This window comes from Erpetoichthys calabaricus, chromosome 11, assembly GCF_900747795.2.
Source record: "Erpetoichthys calabaricus chromosome 11, fErpCal1.3, whole genome shotgun sequence".
Classification (NCBI taxonomy): Eukaryota; Metazoa; Chordata; class Cladistia; order Polypteriformes; family Polypteridae; genus Erpetoichthys; species Erpetoichthys calabaricus.
The window spans coordinates 141,325,367-141,349,933 of record NC_041404.2 but is presented as its reverse complement, the minus strand read 5'-3'; the positions used below and the strand labels follow the sequence as shown (position 1 = coordinate 141,349,933).

General features: G+C 38.3%; 1 protein-coding gene across 3 annotated transcripts in view; it reads left to right on the top strand.

Annotated features, from left to right (window-relative positions):
- luc7l (LUC7-like (S. cerevisiae)) overlaps nucleotides 1-17,483 on the top strand; it is a 44,658-nt gene extending 27,175 nt beyond the window's left edge. For 2 of the 3 annotated variants that reach the window (XM_028814147.2, XM_051933808.1), the window contains exons 7-10: nucleotides 188-276; nucleotides 4,935-4,964; nucleotides 5,289-5,459; nucleotides 15,873-17,483. In XM_028814147.2, coding sequence (XP_028669980.1) covers nucleotides 188-276; nucleotides 4,935-4,964; nucleotides 5,289-5,459; nucleotides 15,873-16,014 — 432 coding nt within the window. In that variant the 3' untranslated portion in view covers nucleotides 16,015-17,483. The remainder of the gene's footprint in view (nucleotides 1-187; nucleotides 277-4,934; nucleotides 4,965-5,288; nucleotides 5,460-15,872) is intronic. The other variant, XM_028814148.2, reaches the window with a different exon arrangement.
- The last annotated feature ends 7,084 nt before the right edge of the window (nucleotides 17,484-24,567 follow it).

Genomic DNA, 24,567 nt, shown 5'->3' with positions numbered 1-24,567 from the left:
GTCTTGCGAGATCATATTATGTGACAGAATAACTTAATCTATCACAGTGTGTAACAGAAGTTAGTTTCATGTAGCTAGTACCATTATTCCTTGGCGTTGTAATCTACTCTACTCGGCCTGTTTTAAAAGTTTTGATGGGCTTCCAACTATGGTTTATAAATCTAATTTGAAATTCCTTTTTTCTTAGAAAACTGTTTCAGATAAACAGGAAAAAAGAAACCAAGAACGTCTGAAGCGAAGAGAAGAGAGAGAAAGAGAGGAGAGAATGAAGAGAAGGTAAGTGCAGATTTCTTGACGGCAAACAGACGCACATGCTTGCTAATATCTTATAGCCTGTAACTTGCATAATTTTATAGGAGATGTGAGCAGGAGTTTAATTTATTTTGGTTAAGAGAGAGCAGAATTTTTAGTAGCAGATCCCTTGATTTACAGTGGTGTGAAAAACTATTTGCCCCCTTCCTGATTTCTTATTCTTTTGCATGTTTGTCACACAAAATGTTTCTGATCATCAAACACATTTAACCATTAGTCAAATATAACACAAGTAAACACAAAATGCAGTTTTTAAATGATGGTGTTTATTATTTTGGGAGAAAAAAAATCCAAACCTACATGGCCCTGTGTGAAAAAGTAATTGCCCCCTTGTTAAAAAATAACCTAACTGTGGTGTATCACACCTGAGTTCAATTTCCGTAGCCACCCCCAGGCCTGATTACTGCCACACCTGTTTCAATCAAGAAATCACTTAAATAGGAGCTGCCTGACACAGAGAAGTAGACCAAAAGCACCTCAAAAGCTAGACATCATGCCAAGATCCAAAGAAATTCAGGAACAAATGAGAACAGAAGTAATTGAGATCTATCAGTCTGGTAAAGGTTATAAAGCCATTTCTAAAGCTTTGGGACTCCAGCGAACCACAGTGAGAGCCATTATCCACAAATGGCAAAAACATGGAACAGTGGTGAACCTTCCCAGGAGTGGCCGGCCGACCAAAATTACCCCAAGAGCGCAGAGACGACTCATCCGAGAGGTCACAAAAGACCCCAGGACAACGTCTAAAGAACTGCAGGCCCTCACTTGCCTCAATTAAGGTCAGTGTTCACGACTCCACCATAAGAAAGAGACTGGGCAAAAACGGCCTGCATGGCAGATTTCCAAGACGCAAACCACTGTTAAGCAAAAAGAACATTAGGGCTCGTCTCAATTTTGCTAAGAAACATCTCAATGATTGCCAAGACTTTTGGGAAAATACCTTGTGGACTGATGAGTCAAAAGTTGAACTTTTTGGAAGGCAAATGTCCCGTTACATCTGGCGTAAAAGGAACACAGCATTTCAGAAAAAGAACATCATACCAACAGTAAAATATGGTGGTGGTAGTGTGATGGTCTGGGGTTGTTTTGCTGCTTCAGAACCTGGAAGGCTTGCTGTGATAGATGGAACCATGAATTCTACTGTCTACCAAAAAATCCTGAAGGAGAATGTCCGGCCATCTGTTCGTCAACTCAAGCTGAAGCGATCTTGGGTGCTGCAACAGGACAATGACCCAAAACACACCAGCAAATCCACCTCTGAATGGCTGAAGAAAAACAAAATGAAGACTTTGGAGTGGCCTAGTCAAAGTCCTGACCTGAATCCAATTGAGATGCTATGGCATGACCTTAAAAAGGCGGTTCATGCTAGAAAACCCTCAAATAAAGCTGAATTACAACAATTTTGCAAAGATGAGTGGGCCAAAATTCCTCCAGAGCGCTGTAAAAGACTCATTGAAAGTTATCGCAAACGCTTGATTGCAGTTATTGCTGCTAAGGGTGGCCCAACCAGTTATTAGGTTCAGGGGGCAATTACTTTTTCACACAGGGCCATGTAGGTTTGGATTTTTTTTTCTCCCTAAATAATAAAAACCACCATTTACAAACTGCATTTTGTGTTTACTTATGTTATATTTGACTAATGGTTAAATGTGTTTGATGATCAGAAACATTTTGTGTGACAAACATGCAAAAGAATAAGAAATCAGGAAGGGGGCAAATAGTTTTTCACACCACTGTATGTACTGGAGAGTAGCTGCTGTTAATGGTGGTGCAACTGGCAAACATGTTTTTTTTTTTGTTTTTTTTTTCCCTTTAATGAGAATGTGCCTTAGAATCACATGATATTGGAGTCCGTCTGGTTCAGTCTGGTAGTGATAAGATTGTGGAGACAGGGAATGTTAAAGCTACAAATCATGTTTTATTAGCAAACAAAGAAACGCAGATTAAAATGTGTTGTAACTTTCAGATGAAACCCGTCAATTTGAGTTAATAGTAGAGTATGTTTGTGAAAATATTCAACCACTGTATAAATATTAATGTAATTCTTAGTGTCTTGCTTGTATCTGTATGGTTATCAGAATTCTTAATTGAAATCATGTTGACAATGCAGATATTTACTGAAAATGCATATACGGAGGTTGAATTATTATGCTCAGTTTCCACGGTTTGCTAGACAGTGTGTTATTATTGAGAAAATAACTTACAGCTGCTACACTTTTTTTTTTTTTTTTTTTTTTTTTTTTTTAAAGCTATATACTGATGTGAGAAGTCCACAAGTATGTTTGGCTGTTTAGCTTAGACCTGTTGGCCATTGATACTCAGACAGCGGAATATCTCGACTCAAAACTGGGCAGATCACCTGGGGCATCATGTGTAACGGCGTGCGTAGAATTCACACTATAACATGGCATACGGGCAAAAGCGGAAATGTTCATACGCACAAAAAATCCAGATGCATAAATCTGTGTGCCAACTTTCACATTCTTCCGCTACGTAAGCCCCGGTCAGCGTGAAGAGTAACGCACATGCATGCGCCTGCTGTCCCGCCCCAATTCCTCCCAGAATTACGCCTCTTTGAATATGCAAATCAATATAAATAGCCCTTAAGCTCAGCCTTCTGTGAAAAGACAATGGCAAAAGCACGGGGGGAAAATAGAAGAATTTCAGCGAATACCAAGTGGAGGCAAGGAAAAACTTACTATTTGTTACTTATATTGCTTAAACAGTTATATAATCAACAAAAGGAAGTTGATCGAGTGACAGAGTGTTGGAGAAACTCGAAAGCTCAAGTTCACAAAGTCGCACAGTACCTGAAATAAAGAGCTTGTCAGATATCAGTCACCATGAAAAGGCGAGTTGTAGCCCACCGTCTGAGTGTCGTATGAAAGCTTATTAGGGTACAGAGAAAAAAAATAGGCACAAAATGGGGAAAAAAGCATGAAATGTCAACTTTAATCTTGAAATTTCCACTTTAATCAGTTTATTTTGTCATTAAAATAGAACATCATAAACTTCATCTTTAAAATAGTTTCATTTACTAGTTTCTCAAATCCCATCGTAACTAAAGTAGCACGTTAAATGCATTGTTTTGTATTTGGTATTCTATGTGCTCTGTGTGTGCGAATCACTGTTTCTTAAGCGGGCTTTCTCTTCCACCGACAAGACACAGAATCCATTACAATCGTGATATTACAGCTGTCTGAATAATTAAAATAGTGAGATGTATACTTGATATCATTTTCATGATGATAGGAGTTAAAGCATGTTATTAAACATGGGAACACGGTGGCACAGTGATTGTTCATGTCTCACGCAAGATGCTTGCTGCACTGTGCGCGACCTTCGATGAAATAATTTATTGCAGCAGTACTGTCTCTTTCAAACGTACTAACCCCCAATTCCTGTCCTTACTTTTCTTTCTCCAAATACCCAATCTCCACGCAATCAGCTCTGTATTAGACGTTAAGCCATCTGTAAGCTTAGAATGGCAATTCTTCAAAACTTTTAAGGAACATTGAAATATCTTCATAGTACATGTTTTATTATTCTATCCGTCTGTCCTTCCAGTGTCACGCCAGCCCCAGCAAGCATACAGCGAGAGGCAGAAACAATCCGTGAATGGGGCGCCAGCTCGTCGCTAGTGCTGCGGCACCGTGTCCTCACATGTTTAATTATTAACAATAGATTATTTAAATGATGTTAACATTTTATCTGTATAATATAATAAAACACATTTTCCTGCATTTCATCATAAAAATGATATTGTCATCATATGAAAATACGCGCTTTATAAAGTGGCTCAGGTTGTGTAATATATTATAACTATCGCAAGTTTACGGTGAGGTAATTGTACTTATAAGTACAAAGCATCCAACAAGGAGCGCTTGATGGACTGATTGAATGCGTTTATAGTTCTTGGGATGAAATCGATGAAACATGGCTGAGGCAGCGTGTGCTTGATGCTGTATACCGATGATCTCTTTCCAATCATCTGCTGTAGAGCTGTGATTCCCCACTCAGATACAGTGATATAAATACTCGGAGAGCGACAGTGAGAGTAATATGGAAAAAAATGATCCGCTGTGGCAACCCCTAACGGGAGCAGCTGAAAGAAGAAGGTGCCGTGAGAGTAACAACGCTAAAGCAGCTATGGTATTTAGAATAGTTTGACCATTCTGTCGACCATTATATTGTTACGGGTTAATTAGAATCAGATGCCTTATACTAATGAACAATATGAGGATAATTTCAGTGTATTTATAAAGCTGCGTCAGGGATGTGGATCTAAAAAAAGGGAAACCACACTGGAACAGTAGCACTGATTTGACGCTGGGTGCCGCTAGTTTGCAAAACCGAGCGGAGAACTTGTGTTTGTCAGGGTTGGAGCTACCATGAAAATGTGCGTGGCATTACACCAAGTTTAGGTTTTATACATCGCGATTTGAGCGTGGAAACAGGCTTACGCAACATTTTTGTGCGTACGCACCGTTTATACATGAGGTCCTTGGTGTGGTCAAGGTAGCTGTGCATGCTGTACTAGATGGTGTTTACATGTGTAAGCATCATCTTTTTGAAGGTGAATCATTCTAGGGCCTTAATTGTTTTTGTTTTCTCAATTTTAGGACCAGGTCACGAAGCAGAGAACGTAGGAGGTAATCCTTTTACTGAAGTCGCCTTTGATTGTGTTATTATTAACTTTTTGAATGGGGTGTATATGTATAGGTTTTTTTTTTTTTTTTTAATGATCGTTTGTATTTACGTATTAGTCTTGTTTGTCTTTGTGCACCATCTAGTGAGGGATCCTTTGGAGGGAGATTACTAGATTTACATTCCAGCAGTTGACTTCTGACAATATGCTTTTTAAAGTACCTGTATATCTTGCGTAAGTTTTGCTGATACTTGTAAGCTTTGACATGTGTAACATAGCCTACCTGCTTAAGTGAGGGTCTTTTTTTCCCCCCCCCTCACCCCGACAGGTCACGTTCACGTGAGCGTAGAAGGCGCAGATCCCGCTCTTCATCACGTGAGAGGAGACGAAGCCGCTCACGCTCCAGAGACAGAAGGCGTCGGCACCATAGCCGGTCACGAAGCAAGGGTCACAGGCGCTCCTCCCGAGACCGCAGTCGTGAGAAAAGTTCTAAGCACAAGTAAGTGTTCTACTTTACTTGTGAGTGTAGCTTCTTTACTGCATAAACAAAGAATTCAATTATGTGCTTCACTTTCTCTTTTCTCATTTTCTCTATTGAAATGTTTTATAATTTTTTTTTCTAACTTTAATTTTAAATACTCCTAGTAGCACTGTACACTTTTTTTCTTGTTTTAGAATAAAGGTTGTTGTACTGCAGGGGTGTCCAACTCCGGTCCTGGTGGGCCGCAGTGGCTGCATGTTTTCTTTCTAACAATTTTCTTAATTAGAGGGCCGTTTTTTTTTCTGCTGATTTAACTTGTTTTGCCTTCGTTTTAATTAACGTGACTCAGCCCCCTTAGTTGTTTATTTTTCCTTAATGAGCAGCCAAACTATAATGAGACACAAAACAAGCCGCCACATGACCAGCTAACCTGAAAATAAAGAAAGGTGAAGGTCTTGGTCATGTTGGTCTGCTCAGGTCACCAAAACATTTAGACTGTGGTCTTAGAAAAAACAGAAAATCAACAGTCTGCTGTGACAGAATGAGAGTAGCAACAAGTCATGATAATTCAATAGCAGCTTTAATTAACAGCAAGAATTGGCTTCTCATTAAGAAACTAGTTGGAGTGAAATTGGCTGGAGTTTGGCATTCCAATTTAGCTGGTTGGTTCATTTCACAACTCATTTCTCTTTGGCTGCCATTTAATGAAGAAACAAATCAATTCAGAGGACTGAATCCTTAAAAACAGGGCTATTAAAATTAAGTGAAATGAAGTGAAATGGAGTAAATTAGCAGTGAAAACTGCTCAAGGATTAGAAAAAGGGTTAGAATGAAAACCTGTGGCCACTGCGGCCCACCGGGACCAGAGTTGGACACCCCTGTTGTACTGTTAGCCTTTATGAATGTACAGAGAAGTCAAGCAAAATGACACGTTTTATTGGGCAATTAAAAAGATTACAATATGCAAGCGTTTGAAGCCATGAAAGCTTGCATATTGTAATCTGTTTTAGAAAAAATAATTTTAAATGCAAAAATAAAAGCACGTCATGACAAAAGTAGTAACTGCAACAATAATACTGTACATATGCGGAACTGTGAGAAAGTTGATTTAAGAAAATTATCCATTCTTTTTCTCTCTTCTTTTATTGCTAGATTCCCTTTGCTTAAGGTCACATGCCAGAGCAGGATACATAACATTTTCTGGCATCAGTAAATTTTTATGTGTAAATCCAGGACGGTCTGTAGTAAACACAAGGCCGAGAAGTTAAAGGAGCAACCTGAAAATGAACACAATAAACCAAGGACAAGTTTTATCAGTCTTCAGAATTTGTGCGAAGTGGCGAGCCATTAAGAGGCTCCAATACCAAACTGAAAAAACTGCTCCTATAATAGGGAGAGCTCATTTCATGGCTTGGTTTAAGAAATAAGAATTGGTGAGAATTTTTAGTGTCAGCAAAGGGGTGCTGTATGAAGATAAGACCAGTCAAAGGTTTATGGAAACATGTATAAAGACATGAGACAAAGTAGTGAGGTGTGGTGGGGGCAGTTTTTTGTCTAGACTAGCATTTTCAACCGAATCCTAACAGCTTTTGGGATCCAGCAAGCCAAGGAGCAGTCATTGCACCTAGGGAAGGGACAATTCAACAAAAAAGGAATAGTTAACTTTATCTTGCTTTTCTCTGGCAAGCCGCACCATCAGTTGGAAAGCAGTTGCAAATTTGAGTAGAACTGTTATGCCTTTTATTTAAACAAACTGCATTCTCAATTTACCTGTGGCATCTCTTTAATCCAGTGACAACACTGTTAGCAGCAATTCTGTTGCTGTGAGTATCCCATAAATGAAACACATTTGTAGGTGTTGTACATGAATCAAAATAGCTACCACTTTTGATGTTCTTAACAAAGAGTTTATGCCAGTGCAGGTCTTCATTTCCCATACTCTTAACCTCTGAAGCAGCTTATATATTTGCGTTTGAATTCATCCCTGGGCATTACAACAATTTGTTTTCGAGTGTACGTCACTAGGAGAAGAAGGTTGTTACAAGAGTGTTTCTATCTGGGAGGTGACTTAATATTTTAACTATGATTTGATTATTGCTCTGTCCGTTTGTCCAGAAGGCATGATTGGTTTTGCATCACTTCATAATAATAATTAAACACATGGTATGGTGTGGCACCAATGAACACAATTTGCTTGACTGGGTATCTAGAGCTATATGGGCACTTGTAACGTAATTTCACAAATAATCATGACACATAGTAGATAGTTAAACGAACGCTCATTGCTTCTTATGGATTACTTAAAAGTGGGGGAAATGAGTTGAGTGGAAAATACATTTTTCTAATCTGTTGCTTGCAGCATTAAAACTCCTCTTCCTTTAAGTTTGCTTTTAACAGCACCTCATCTGGTGACCTTTTGATCTGACAACTTATCTGAGGAAGCTGGGATTTTGAATGATAACCGTTAATCGGATGTGGAAGTATGGTTCTATATTCTGGCAGTTTTCTTATTGCTGTAACGTAGCCAATGTTGGATACATCTGTATGATTATTTTTGGTTGGTAATTGGCTGCACAACCATCTGTGAATTGCATTACCCATAAAGCCTGTGTCCTCTTTGAGGGTTTATGAAAAGAGTTATGACAGCACGTGTTCATAAAGCTACTTCTGCACATGTTGGTTGATGCGGCAATTGCAAATTTTTATGCTATAGGCGTATGTTTATAAGCGGCCCAGATATTCATATTCAATAACAACATTATTTCTATAGCAAATTTTCATGCAAACAATGCAGCTCAAAGTGCTTTACAAGATGTCAAAGAGAACGTTACAAGAAATAGAAAAGCAAGATTAGGCATGAAAATTAATAAATAAGTAAAAAAGAAAAAACATCTACATGATCCTATTAAATGAATATATAACTAGTAGAAGAGTAGCGTTCTTATATACACTATCATAATGCAAGTCTCCAAAGACGAGTCCAGTGATAAGGTCAGGAGGACAGAAAAATAAAAACTCCAGTTATTTTCTAGTCATATTCAGTTAAATTTCCAGTTTAAATTTTCCAGTTAAATTCAGTTTTCAGATATTTTGGGACAGGTTGTAGTTTTTAAAGCACCAGTTGATGTTTGGTAGGAGTGAGGACATCTTTCATTTCCATCAAGGTTTTTTTGGTTCAGAAATAGCCAAGTTGTTCTGAGACTTTTTCCTGGTGCATTTTAATAATTTGTCAAATGTTGTTCTTCAGCTGCCATATTTTGTAGTTTTCCTTGATTTTCCATGACCTTTCGAGCGTATAAATGAGGAAGCCGCTTTTAGTTTGAACACACTTCTCATTAAGCTTAAAAGACACTGAAACCATTCTTAGGAGTTCATAAATGACCTGTATTTCATTGTCAGTCCTATTTTACCTTTTTCTTAAAAGGAATTCTTTGTATGCTTAGACTGACCAATATTTTGAACATATTGCATTGCTGAAAACTTGGTAATTCTAAATGACGGTGCTTAAGGTGAGGTTTTTCCTTGCTGCGTTCATTTTTGCATTTTAAACACCAAAATACTGGCCTTTCTGTGGCTTATTACTGAAGACTACTTCTTAATGTTTCAGAATTTTGTAATGTCTATAAACAGATTAAGAACTTTGTGATGGCTGGAATTCAGGCTTTAATCTGTTTCACATTTTCTCCCCCTACATGGTAATAGTGAAAAACAGAAGCAACTAAATCATATAATAAAAGCCAAGAACCAAATATATTCCACTAAATCCCATGTACACTTCAAATCAATGGCATAATAATACCATCCATCAAACACTAAACACCACATGTACTTTACAGTTGCAAGTCCCCCTGGTTTCATAGAGTCATGACTGTCATATGTAGAGTACAGGGACATTTTTTTCTTGCGTGTGCTGATCAATATGCCACATGTTGCCACTCTCAGGTGAGGTGGAAACCACAGCCAACCAAGAATATCACAAATGCTGGTCTCCCATTGGCTAAGAAGCAGCTGGATGATCCTTCGGCCTTTTGGGAAAATGGACAGATGAGACAACAGTGGAACGTTTTTCACAAGATTTGTCTAGTAACGTCTGGTGTAAATAAAACGCAACACAAAACAGTAAATTTTGTAACATAAAATTTGTTTTGAAATTAATTAAATGTCCGCAAATATAAATACAGAATGTAAATGACAAAAGACTGAGAAGGTGACACTGCCATAATTGTTTTTCCCTTCTCTGCCTTTATTCTCATCCATCTGTTTGTAGAGAGTCCTTATGGAAGATTGTCATTAGATACTTTAATGGGACCTACCATTTTTTTTGGCTCCTTTAATTGACACCATGGGCGGAGTGGTGCCAGCGCAGATCCCTAAGCATGAGAGCCAATCGGAAGGTTGCCGGTTCGAATCCCATAAATGCTAAAAGTGACTGTACTTAGTTGGGCCCATGATTATGGGTCTTGGCATAATCCATTTAAAATTTTAATTACATATGGGGTTAATAGATAATATTAGAGAATCTAAATGTGTTATAAGAATTTGAATAAAATTAAATTTAATACTTACACCCAGTTGAACCCGTGTATTAGCTCTTCTCTTATGGGGAAAAGCATTCTCCACTAAACCTAACCCGGCCAGTGTCCTGGGGTAAGAATGAATTGAGCACATTTAGAATAGGACAATATTTTTTGTTGTTAAGCATAAAGTCCGGGGGCCTTAACCTGAAATTGCTCCATCCTGGGTACGATGTTAATCAGCATGTAGGCCCTCCAACCTGCAGGGGAAAAACCTGGGGATTGGTGACAGAATTGGCACTCATACAAAAAAACCTCCCACTGGTTCCATTCCATCTGAACTAGTGTGGTGCTGAGGTGTCACCCTTTGCATGGCTGCACTCTGGTCCTAATCTGGGATCCTACGGTGGTTTGTCATGAGGTGGGTGAGGTAACGCGCTGGATCAGAATTTGCTCCTAACTTTTTGCTTCTCTTAATTGACACCAGCTATACAAAAATATATAAAATTATTTAGAATTTCACAGTAATACATATATAGGACTGAGAAAAAGTCAACACAGTGTGACAGTGCTAGTGAATGAATCTCAAGCGAGAGTTTTACATGTGTGGACCATTGGGGTATCCCTAAAATTGAAATGTTAAGTGTGTTCAGAATTTGGGAACTCTCCTTTTAAGGTAGTCTTTTTCTATCCTAGAAATGTTCAGATAGCCAGCACCTTTTGTTAGCTGCTTAAAGTCTTTGCTAAGGACTGTGACATGAAGTCTTAAGTGAGTATCAAACCATTTCACATTTGGTGTCAATAGGAGAATTTTAATCTGCTGTAAGCCTAATTGGAAGCCACCTTAGATAATTAAACCCACAATAACAACTTTCACCCTCAAAAGAAAAAAATCTTTTCATGAAATGTACTGAAGTTTGTAACCTAATTGGTCTTGATGTGAGGAGTTAATTGTAGCTTTAGAGGTACCAGCATTTGTATTCCTCTGAGTCGTGCTACAGTGTGCACCATTGTGAAATGGAGCCATGGAAGGGCTTTTGGCAGGTTATTGTTAACCACTTTTTTGGAGAACTGTTGGTACTTTTTTTTTTTTAACATATTCCATACATTAAGTTTTTTGCAATCCATTCTGAATTTCCCCTTGGAATTAATAAAGTATCTATCTATTCTAAAGAACAAGAATAAAACATTTGAATAGATGTAAAAGTACAGTAGCTTTACTCAGACTTGGAGATACTGCTTTTAACTACATAGTGTGAAGTATCTGAGCTGATTCGTGCATTTCAAGTTGAAAACAAATTGGTATGCTTCACAGCTATGTATTTATATTGTTCTAAGGCCCAACGTAATTTAGTTCATGTTCCCTAGGGGCCAGGAGCCAGTACCGGCAGCACAGTCACAAAGAAGGAAGCAAGTTGCACACAGTGCACCAGCGCAATGGTTGGGCATACTCGTGCAGAAGCTCACAGAGGCACTATCCATAGAGTCGGGCAACTGACCTACTGTGCATGTTATTGAGATTTGGGAGGAAAGGAAAATCAAATTACCCAGATAGAAATTTACCTAAAACACAGGTTTAATATGCAAGGTTCCTTACAAGGACCGTATTTAGTCATTGTGGGCTCAAACCCAGAAATTAACCTGCAGTGGCTGATCACCACCTTGTGCCTTAAAAATAGTTCAGCAAAACTGAAAAGGGTGCTCAGTAAACAGAATATAACGAACAGGTCATTATAGGGGCAAATGCATCCTCTCCCAACACTTTTTTTTCCTTCTTGTTACATTTTAGTGTAATAGAATCCTTGGCTCATTTCATATTTAGGCCCTCAATGCTCCTATAGGATAAATTAGGCAAAAAGCTTAGGGAAAGAATTATCTTCTGAAAGGAAGGCTCAAGTCAGGTTTAGTTGTATTTTTTTTTTTTTTTTTTTTTGTACACTACAACAGGGAAACTCCATGAAATGTTATATCATTTTCAGAACTTTTAGTACCTTTTTTTTTTATAGCAGATATTTCTATGCTGCTTTTCAAATTTGAGTACCACTTACAAACACACTGAAGAATGCCATCTGCTGTAATGTTAAAAGCCTGCTTTTCAAAGATAAAGAATGAAGCCTTCTAAACAAACACTGGGTGGGAAAATTAACTCTTGACCTTACAGCATATTGTTTTAGAAAACGGGTGCTGAATGCATGGTGATCTATTTAGAGTGAATGAAATGAAAAACGCATTCCTTGGCTAATTAACAAGAAGCATGTAAACTGATTTTTTTTTTTCTTGTTGGAGTGTTCTGATCTTCCTTTTTAATTGTTTACAATATCAGACATTCCAAAAATATTTGAAACAGTTGATCTTTGTTTGAGTCATTTGCTGTCAGCTGATCAGAACATGCCTTACGCACTGGTTTTAAGTGGACTGTTTCTGAAGAAACTTGTTAATGAAAAAAGGATATTTATTAAAGGTTTTACAGATCCATTTGCAGGGGTGTGGAAATCAAATTTTTTTTCTACATGTCCACGGACAAGTAAACTTAGAAAATCCACTTGTCCGCCAGTTAAATTCACTTGTCCATAAACAAATAACAAAGTGAAAAATAGTTTATTTTTTCTGATCTCTTTTATTGATACCAAAACTGCCTTTCATTTTAAAACTGAAAAAAGTTCTTTCAGGGAGTAGTATTTTGCCACCTTGCTCTAGAACATTTTATAAAAGATTCCCTTATCATTTTAACTCACTAATAAACAATGCCTTCATTATAGCTACAGTAGTTCTGTTTCATATACTACAGTTACAGTGAAGATTTTTTATAGATATTTCATAACCTTTGGAACCGTTAGAATGTTTTCTTCTTTATTTTTAATAAACTGACAGTGCGAAACCAACTTGTTTTATATGAAATATTCGCTAATCAAAAACGATCTATTGACAGCTCATCAAAATTGATGTCACGCAATAAATTTCTTAACTCCTCAATATGTCACAACCTACACGAAATCGCAAATTTCAGGAAAGATTAACTGCCTAACAAGCTTTGTTATGTGGTGAAAACAATTGTATTGTAAGTAAAATGACTGCATTTTTATGTAGAAACAATGAATTTTATCAATCTTCTTCTATAATACGCTACCGTGGCTGTTCATTTGTCTGTCCAGGATTTTAAATCAACTGTAGCTCGCAAACCATTTCACCTTTTGACTTGAAATTTGGTACACATAAAGTATACTACGTGACGTCTACTATCCGCTTTTGGGGTGATGATTTGTATTACTCTTTATTTTTATTTTATTTTATTGTTGAATCAACTCTCGGCTGTGCGCAGCAGGGCGGCGCATGCGTATGGGAGCCGTTCTCATTCCCCACCACCTTCGCTAATCATTCTTGAGGCAGATTGAAGACTTAAGTGCCAGTTTAAGTGAAAAATGAAAGAAAACGTACTAAGTAATTGCAACACAAAAACTAACTTAATCAATTTTAACGCGAAAAGATGCCAACGAAAGAAGAGCTGCTCAGGAAGCAGCAAGCGCATCAACCTCTGAGCAAATGAATGGTAAACATACAGAGAAAGAGGATGAAAACTAGGAATGATCAAGTCAAGTGTATTTATTCACTGCATGTTATCGTGCAGTACGCCGTTACTGGTAATATATAAAAGTTATTGATTATAATGAAAAATCATCAGATTACATCGTAATGTCGGCATGAAAAAATGACCGCATCTCCAAGCGTGTAAATATTAGGGTAAAATACTTATGTAAGACCGTAAGAGTGCTTCCCCTTTGAAAAATCAGTCGTCATTTTGTAAACAATATTGAAGACCAATTTGAGACATGAAGAATATGCCTAAGTAGACTGTTTCCGCACAAAGTACGTACCCAAATGTTTAAAATGTTAAGTAGTGGTAAAATTGTGCCCTGCACAGCACATATATTTTTCTCCAGAAAAATTGCACCTTGTCCGTGGACAACTGAAAACCAGAAAAACACGCTTGTCTGACGCCCGTGTTGGACGAGTCGGGCGTTGGATTTCCGCACCCCTGATTTGTAAGCATGGCAATAGTTTTATCGGACATCCTTTTGTCAGTTAAAGGAATTTTTTAAAAATTCCAATATTGCCTTAAATTAAAGTTCAAGCACTTTATTGTCATTGTGTAACACAACGAAATTCTTTTTGTGATACCCCCAAGGTGCATTTAAGGAAAAGTCAAATAACTCCAAATATGGCGTATACAGTGTTAAGTAGATCAAGTAACCAGAGCACATTATTATTGCTCAGAGTGCAGCAGCATAAATTATTGCACCTGTTAATGAATAGTACATTACATATTCTACATTGTATTGAATACCCTATTATGAAAAATATGCAAATAAATAAATACAAATAATAAATCTTTATATAGTGCTTTTGTCACTACTCAAAGAGCCTTACATAGTGGAGTGGGGTGCCACTTCAGCCACCACTAATGTGCAGCATCCTCCTTGATGATGCGACGGCAGCCATTTTGCGTCTGTAAGCCTCAACACACATTAGCAGTTTTGTGGTAAAGGGGTGAGAAACGGTTGATGATTATGGGGCCACAATGACTATTCCATGGTGGGTAATTTAGTCAGGACATCCGAATACACCCTACTGTTTTCTAAAAATGCTCAGGGATCTTAACTATACAGAGTTCAGGACCCTCTTGCTCTTGATTTTTATATCTCCTCTGAAGTAGGCACAATTTTTACAACGCTATGTCCGAGTCGTTGCACTAGGGTATTGGGATCTACATTCAGACCACAGGGTAAGCAGCCTCTGCTGGCCTCACCACCACTAGACAAAAATGCCTAAGTAATAAATATGCCACGTTTCCAGTATTTAAAGCATTAAGGTACACAACAAGTGAAAACCGAATAGAAGAGGAGGGCCATGCTGCGTATCGTCTCTAAAGCCAATGTCACATTAAATTACTTATAGTCCATATACAGTTACTGATCTTGTCGCCAACCCATGTCAATTTACATGACTGAAAATTGCTGGGACATGTCAAAATTTAGCGACTGTATGACGCCTTTCCAGCCCAGTCGTGCTTGTTCCTTTTTCTGACCACCAATAGCGTACTGTCTGATGAGCCAATTTGGGTAAAAGGTTTTAACAGGTCCTGAGGAGTTCAGCTGGGCCCTTTTTCTTTAACATTTTCTTCCTTTTCCCCTTACTTTCTATCATAGTACATAAAACATGAGACCTCAAACAGATAGCATCTCTTCTGTTTGGGAGATCTAAAGCCCCTGCGTTAATTATTCCTCTTTGCTGCGTTATGTACATTGTGCCGCTTACTACAACTAAAGCTAAAATCAAGTCTGAGCGAGTCCTGGATTAGTTAGAGTACAGTTTAGAAGCTGGGTGTGTTAAACTATACAACTTACCTTCTTTGGAGCGTGACACCGACTGCCTCCAGGTTTACCAAGACTGTGTAAATGAAGGCTGCGATTGAAAAACGCTGGCAATGTCGTCAAATGTGACACAGCATAAAAGCTTTGTGCAGGGTTGCAAGAGTGCGTAGGTCTTAGAAACTGCATGTAATAGCAGTTCTGAGAGGTAGTGAGGTTTTGGAAGTCCAGTTTCATAGAAAGATTTTTTTTTTTAATGTCTAATAAATTGCACCTGAAATTAGGTGTTTTAATACATTTTTATTTATCCTGCCACCGGAGAGTTAAAGGATGCAAGTAGGAATTTTACTGTAATTTATACATATGGCACTACTGTGTTCCTACTACTTTTGCTGTTTTAAGTGCAAAATGTCTGAAAGCCCACTTAAGAAATCAAATTCATCCTCAATATTTAACACTGGTAGGTTTCTCTGCATAGTTGCATTGCTGAACTCCAGTCACTGAAAGTGTTGTTTTAAAACAGACATTGATGACCTTTCCCTCATCCATAGGTCTTCAAGAGATCGATCATCTCGAGACAGATCAAGGGACCGGGACCGCAAAGAGAAGAGCTCATCGGAGAGGAGGCAGGAGAGTATGAACGGTAGATCTGACTCCCGGAGATCAGAGGAGCGTGAAGCTGGAGAGATCTGATCTCCTGTTCCATGTTATGTACTTTAATGGCTAATTCCCATCTCGTTCTTTCTACGTCTTTGTTTCTGTACACATAGTGGATCATAACTATTAAACTGCTGGATATATTGGCTTCTTGTAGCATTGAATTTTTCTTTGGTTAATCTTGATCCCACATTTACTTATTTCAGTTTTTTTTTTTCCTCCCCAGTAAATTAGATTGGTTTGACTATTTAAGAATATATGAAAAAAATTAACAGGCTTTATTTTTTTATGTGCATCATGTCTTTAAGCCTCCCTTTTTAGAACTTTAAAACTGTCTTACTCTATTCATTTTATCTTCTGTGGTCTGTTATAATTGTAAAGAAATTTTTTTTCCACCAGCAGTTAGTATTCTGTTAATTTTTGTTTTTAGTAGTTTATTAATTACATTAAACAGATTTCCCATATATATTGCTCATTATTACGGAAAGAAGCCTGTATATAAACATTTTTTAAATTTTATTACAACAACATTTTTTGTAAATTAAAGATGATTCAGTTGTTATTGCAAATTGGAAAGGAACCTATTGAGCTAATGTTCTGTTGACTTGTTTCTTTCAAATGTTTCCTAAGTCTTAGACATTTAAACTTGTATGCATTTTAGACTTCTTTTAATATGCATTCATCATGTAACGCTGGAACGTCGTTGAGCATGTAGGCAGCTGGCTTCCCATTGTCGGTTACCCCACCGGGTTAAGATTGTTTGTTTGATTATATAAACCTGTTTTAAATGGGTTTAGCTTTTGACTGTTGTACCCTATAGGAACCACCTTCAGACCCCAAAAAATATTTTGCACCTCAGTTTGCTGTTTTGGTTTATATACTCTTATGCAATTTTTTTTTTTTTTTATAGGCCACAGATTTATTAAATATGACGAGTGGTAAATGCATAATGGAATGTTTGAAACATCTGTTAACTTGCATGAATGCAGCACTCGGTACATGCCAGTGTTGAAACTCTGTGGACTGACAAAACACACGTTATGCAGTAGCTTTTTTGTATACCGGCCTGCATTTTACTCTTTATTTGGGGAACTTGTCACTCTTCTCTTTTCCCATACACTATTTGACATTCTCACATTTAAACTCTTTTAACTGTTAAGTGTTTATTTTTATGTTCCACATGACTGTCATGAAACTAGAAATACTGCAGTGAAACATGATGGCATTTATATATACTCTTGATTTAATTATGAAATGTGAGACCAATCTGACGTCAAAACTATTTGGTTAACTTTTGGATGGAGGATAAAATAAGAATCATAACTGGATTCTTGCAGTTTTTTGTTCTTTTGGTGCATTTGTTTAGTACTTTTTCGTCAAAGTTTGTTTAATGTTTCTCCAGATGCAACCTGCTGTAAATACTGCATTTGAATTAAGACCAATACCCTGGAAGGTCTTTTTCCCTGTGTGCCTCATTTCACAATAAAAAACTTCTGTTTCCAGTATTGTTTGAGTGGTTCTGTCCCCATGGCGCCATGTCCAGGAATTGTTCCTGCCTTGCGCCTGTGCTTGCTGAGTTGGCTCCAGTTTCCTCGCGACGCTGCTCAGGATAAAGTGGGTTTGGAGGGTGGATGGATGGATGGATATTTATGTCCCTGGATTCAGATATTAAGATACACCCAAATTCAGGTAAAGTTTTATCACTGAGAAAGTATGATTGAAAATCTTCTTATAGTTGCAGCACTTAAAGTATATTAATTTAACCAGTTGAAATGCTCTGATCAGGTTATTATTTAGGGTCGATAGCCGTCACTGATTTTATGTTACTAGCATTAGCCGATTTCAGTACTGATTTAGTTTTGTTTTCTTGATCCTTTTCAAATATTTTTAAGCACTCTCCTCTGCATAGCCAGCCAAACAGAAACCGTATGTTTTAAATTAAAGTGATATGCTTGCAATTGAACTGCAGACCGTTTGGTGTTAACTGTTCATTTGTTAACAAGATGAGATTTTGTAGGCTTATTGTTCATTGACCATTAAAACATGTACACAATATTTATTCATACATACAAATGCTATTAAAGAAAATAAAATGCTTGTCATAATTACAAGCCATTCTAATAAAATGTTCATAAGATGTTATCAAGAAGACACCAGGCTAACGTACTTAACAAGCTTATATGTAAAATAGATACTTTGTGAATTTCCCCTTGGGATTAATATACTCCAGCAGCAGCATACTGATACAAAAAAAAACAATATTAAATGAAAGATTGATAATAATGCAGGTAAAAACAGACAATAACTATGTATAATGTTAATGTAAATGGACACATTTGGCTCTTGAGTTAACATGGCTGTTGCTTATAAGCAACAAGGATGAATATAGTGAGATGTCAAGCAAAATTGGCTAACTAAACCTGAAGAAGGGGGGTCTGAGTTGCCTTGAAAGCTTGCATATTCTTTTTAGTTGGCCAATAAAAGGTGTCATTTTGCTTGACTCCTTACTATAAGCAGCAAGGACAAATTCTTCTTTATATATTCATTTACTAATTAAAAATGTGAGCTGCTGTACTAAACATAAGCTCCCTCACCGTTCACACACTATTTTACGTAAAGAACAAAATGGAAAGGTCTTAACTCATTTCAAGAGCTTCATTTCTGCTGAAGATGCATCTCTCTTTTTTTCCACTCCAAGTTTAGGTGGACAATGAGTACTTGTGCTGTTCCTCTCCATGTACAGGACAACTTCTTAGATTGCCTTTTCTCAGCTGGTTACTCCACTATCTTTAATGTAAAAGCTTAAATCTCCTAAAATTGGACTGGCTGCTCTCTCTTTACAGGACGTTAAGCAGCAAAAATGACACGTGAGTCCTCGAGTACCGTAATGCTTGGCGTAAAGGAATACTGAAACTAAATTATCATAAAGCAGATCATGAAAATAACCGTTTTAGAGATCTGCTAATTTGTTGATCACAGATCGTCATTTGGGGAACAAATCGGCCAATTTAGAGCTCTGGCCAAGCAGTCTGAGCATCACATTCGTATCAATCGTATGTTCACATTCAGGATGATCTACTTTCCAATTTAAAGTTCTCTTAAATTTGTTGTAGAAACTATCATTGGCAGTGTTTGCCAGTTTGTTGGTTTACTGTACTTGGGGTTTGACAAAGTTACTCATATCGCTGTGTCTTGGGCAGGGGTACTCGTCTCTGGTCCGTAGTGGTGGTCATTCCCCACCAGTTTTTGTAATTCGAAGGTAGGCCTAGCAGATGATGACATTTAATGTCGTGTTAGTGCTTTCATTTTTTTCCAAGACAATCCTTTGTATAGTTTTTATTTTCTGATAACATCATTTGTTTTCTGATTTTGTAGTTCTTGGTCCTTCATTTCTTTTATTTTCAAACATTCTGTTAACAGATGTGTTCTGATGCACATTCACAGGTTTAAATGGAAGCTTGTTACCTGGAGAGCTGCTGGTTCCTTAATCATTTGTGCCTTATTAACTGATGGCTGGTTAAGATACCTTTTAATTAGGGCTGCAGCAATCGAGTATTTAGGTAAGAGTATTCTACCAATTATTCCATTGATGAGTCAAGTAATTTTATAGCAATAGTAAATATAAAAAGATATCTCTCAATTTACAGCTAATTGATTTCCTTTTTGGAAAAAACATTTTTATTGCTTAAATTGCATACAATAAAATTGTCAATACTAAGCACATTTACAGCATTTAAGTGCCATGTTATATTCCGGGTTTTAAAGAAAACGTTATCTTTACTCACAGCAAACAAACAGTACTGAATACTGTATACCTGCTGTATTGCAAAACAATTGCTATTTACACCACCTATTTTTATTTTTTTTTGCTTTCTGTTATATTTTATGAATCAGTGTAAGGTGCAGAGGTGTGTGTGTGTGAGTAACATAATCGCATGAAAGCAGCTCAGGCCTTCTCAGATTGACTGCATTTTATTTTTTGTGGTTGTTTTCTTGAGCAAAACTTGGCTAACTTGGAGACGTATTAACTGGCCATCATATCGATTTATGTTCTTAGCTAGCCATTACATATAGCCATAACTAATTTTTATTTGTTTTTTTAATTTTATAGATTTTATTGTAATCATTCCATACAAATAGATCAATTTTTACAAAAAAATAGGATTGAAAACAAATCAACCCCCACCCCTGAGAAAGACAGCATGGCCAACGGACTAAAAGTTAAAACACAGTAAAAGTAAATACATTGAAGAGTTTAGTAGGCGGATACAGATAAATGGAGAAGAAAAAGAAATGGGGAGAGAATCTACTTCCTCAGTGCTTTAAGAGCTTATCTATATATATAAAATCCCTATGTGCGTCCAGGTGTCCGTGTGTGTGTGTCTTCTGGTGAAGTGAGCATGCGCGGGGCACGGTGCGATGCGTGATATTACTGTCAGAGAAAGTTAGAGGCGTTTTACGGAAATACAAACCAGTATTACTGCGAGAGGAAATTAAAGGTACACAATACAGTGACGCATATTACAGCCACATACAAGCCAGTATTACTGTCAGAGGAGATTAAAGGCATATTACCGACACGCACACCTGTATTACCGCCAGAGAAAACTAAAGGTATATTACGGACGTACAAGACAGCGGACGTACAAGATGGTATCCTTCAATAAGCACGTGCACAAAAAGGCGAGCCTCAAAAGGGCGACCTCAATTGGGCGAAGCGAATAAAGCCGCGCGTAAATAAGGATCTGCACCATTGTTGCTCTTCACATATTCCAGAGCCATTTGAACTAAATTATCTACAAACGCCTTTATTCGCCGCGCTCAGTTGAGGTCGCCCTTTTGAAGCTCACCTTTTTGTGCACGCCCTTATTGAATAGAGCCGTACAAGACAGTATTACTGTCACAGAAAATTAAAGACCCACAATACACGGCGGCAGCCCATGAAGAACGGTCAGCTCAGCAAGTAAACATCAACAAAAGAAAGGCTGAAAGAAAGAAAAATACGACCAACAAAAAGAATGAGGTCAAAGTCCCTTGCCATTTAATACAGACTGTTCCTACTAATGTTTATGCACTACTGTTCTAGCGCCCATTATTGTAACGGGCTAAATGACTAGTTCTAAAATATTTAACTAGGGCTGGGCAAGTTAACGCGTTAATGACAATTATTGTATCACGCATTAACACAGTTTTTGTTCTTATTATTATTTTGAAAGCCTCAATCTCTAGTGATCAATACTTCTTGATACAGCGCTTTTGAACACACTTTTGCTAGAAGGAAAGTTAGCTTTGTTGATTTGACCTCGATTCCCTGCACATGCATGAATAGCAAAGAGCTTCTAAAATAGCATGGGGAGTGAATGCTCAAAGCAAAATAATCCATGGATGACTTTTTTCGTATCAGACTCTGATTTGTCGGACTCATATTTTAATGCAAGTGATCTGGAGATGTAGATCAAAAATGAAAGTGAGGTACCGGCAGCAGCTGATCGTTTAGCTCAGTGGTCCCCAACCTTTTTGACAGCAAGGACCACTCTACTAGAAGCACATTTTTCCAGGGACCAGTGGGGGAGGGGGGAGTTGAGGATGTGGGGCGGGCTCATAGGGCAGTTTTATACACAATTTACATTTCTATTATTAAGTTATTAAGCAGTTTGCATACATTTGCAACCCGATATTTTTCTTCTTTTTTTGCATATAACAGACCTATGCATTGCATTTGTCATTCCAACAGATTGCACATCACAAATATTAACACTGTTATTGTTTTTCGTGTCTGCTGTTTCTATAAGATGGTGACAATGAGTTAAATTCCAATGGATGTTTTTTCAAATGTTGACAAGCAATAAGCAAAAGGTATCACTGAAAACTACAGAAAACAAAAACAGCATAAAAAACAAACAGTACGAGGAAATTTCGAAGAAAGAATTTTTTTTTTTTTTAACTGTTTGTTTGGGGATCGTTGTGCAAATGTGCACAACTGAGCTGCGACCACAGATCTGACTGCTCTGTGGATGATTCATTCAAGCATTTCAAGGTCACTTCGTTGAAATGAAAGTATCTGCTGCATGTACTTTGTAGTAACGACATTTCTATAGACTCGTGTCATATGGGGAAACTATCGGGACCATAAAAATACTTTGTTGTACGTTGTAATACTCTCACCTCGGTCTCTCTCCTCTCTCTGTGCCGTTGCAAAGCCCTGCCCGCCAAGCGTTCTGAAAAGTCTGAGTGAGTCTCCGTTGCTGGCAGTTCTCTCGCGGACCAGCTGTCAGACGGCTGCGGCCCGGGCATTGGGGACCCCTGGTGTAGCTGATGCACCTATGGCAATGTCCGCCTGGGAGGACAGACACTAATGACAGGAGGTACAAACCATACCGCATCTCGCTGCAACTGCCACCCCCTGCGCACCAGTCTCACAAAGACAGCCACGAAGCCAGCCCACCGTGCATTCCTGCTGGCCCCACGCAGCCCGCAAACTGCAAACAGGCGCCGTTGCTTTTTTGGAAAAAATATTGGCCCTCAAAAGAGTTGCTACTGAACATACGACTGTTATGAATATTTATATTCCTGTCTGCAACTCTGCAATAAATCAACTGCTCAACTGTCTTTCTGAACTAAGATCCTGGATGGCTAATAATTTTCTTGAATTGAATCAAAATGAAACGGAGGTGCTTATAGTGGGTCCATCAGCTAAAGCCCAAATTGCTCTTGGACTTCTCGGCTCTTTATCTGTCATTTGCAAACCTCAAGTCCTCAATCTTGGTGTTATCTTTGACAATAACCTCTCTTTTGAGAAACAAGTAAATTCTGTAGTCAAGAGTTGCTTTTTCCAGCTTCGTCTATTAGGTAAGATCAAGCCTTTTTTTTTAATCTTCTAGGGATCTTGAGAAAGCTACTCCTGCTTTTATTTTTTCTCACCTTGATTACCGCAACTCGCTGTATTCTGGGATTAGCAAATCCCTGGTACGCAGGTTACAGTTGGTCCAGAATGCTGCCGCTCGCTTTCTGGTTGGGGCAAGAAAGTCTGATTCTGTTTCTCCAATATTAGCATCTTTGCACGGGCTGCCTGTCAGTTTTTGAATTGATTTTTAAAATCTTGTTGCTAGTTTTTAAATCTTTACATGGGCTTGCTCCTGCCTATTTATCCGAATTGTGTGCTTTACACCAGCCATCTAGAGTGCTTAGATCTTCTGGTCAGTTGTGTCTTCTTGTCTCCCTCGTACCAAGTGTATAACTAAGGGGAACAGACTGGGCTTGTGCAGCTGCTGCTCCTCGTATATGGACCTCTTTACCTCATCACATAAAGGAGTCGTCAACAATTGAACTGTTCACAACGAGATTGAAGACTCATTTCTCTTCACTTGCATTCCGTGACCTTCAGTAATACTGATGGTTTCCTCATTGTGATTATGTAACATTACTTCTATTTATTATTTTATTTCTATTTATGTTATTCATGTTAATTGTATGTTTTTCTTTAATTATATTATTGTAAAGCACTTTGGCCACAGCATTCCGATGTTGTTATAAATGTGCTATACTGTATAAATAAAGTTGACATTGTGCTGTCGATGTGAACTGGTCACCAGATTCTGAAAAGGACAGTGGAACTGACACCTGTTTGGTAGATTCCAACCGGCCAAGTCATCATCAGTGATGTTTGTGTTTGGTGTGCTGCTGCTGACAATCCAGCGCCTCCTTGTTGCCTAGTTTACACCTGCCTTTACACACATGAACTTTAATGACATCCCATTCTTAATATGGAGTCGGCCCACCCTTTGCAGCTTTAACTCTTCTGGGAAGGCTTTCCATGAGGTGTAGGAGTGTGTTTAGGGGAATGTGTGAGCAGGAGAGCTTTTGTGAGGTCAGGCACTGATGTTGGACGAGACGTTCTGGCTCAATGGCCGTCTCCCAAAGGTGTTCTGTTGGGTAGAGGTCAGGGCTCTGTGCAGCCACACCAAACTCGCTCCTCCATTACTTTATAGACCTCACTTTATGCACTGGTGCGTGAGCAGTCATGTTGCCATCCCCAAACTGGTCCCACAAAGCTGAAAGAATGAAATTATCCAAAATGGCTTTGTATGGTGAAGCATTAAGAGTTTCTTTCACTGGCACTAAGGGGCCCTGGCCCACCCTACACCATAACCCCCACTCCACCAAACCTTAAACTTGGCACAGTGCAGTCAGGCGAGTCCCGTTCTGCTGGCCAGACTCGTCCATTGGATTGCGTGATTCGTCACTCCAGAGTCCACTGGAGGTGGGCTTTACACCACTGCATATGACGCTATGCAGTGCACTTGGTGCTGTCAGGCTTGGCTGCAACTGCTCGGTTTCTATGAAGCTCTCTCTCTACGCTGCACTGTTCTTGAGCTTTTGGGGGTCTGTAGCTATTGACTCTACAGAAAGTTGGCAACTTCTGCCCACCTCAGTATGCTCTGTCCCCGCTCTGTGATTTGACGTGGCCTACCACTTTGTGGCTGAGTTGCTGTTGTTCCCAGTTGCTTCCAGTTTGTTTTAATACCACTGACAGCTGACCGTGGAATATTCAGTAGTGAGGAAATTTCAGGTGGCATCCTATCACGGTAC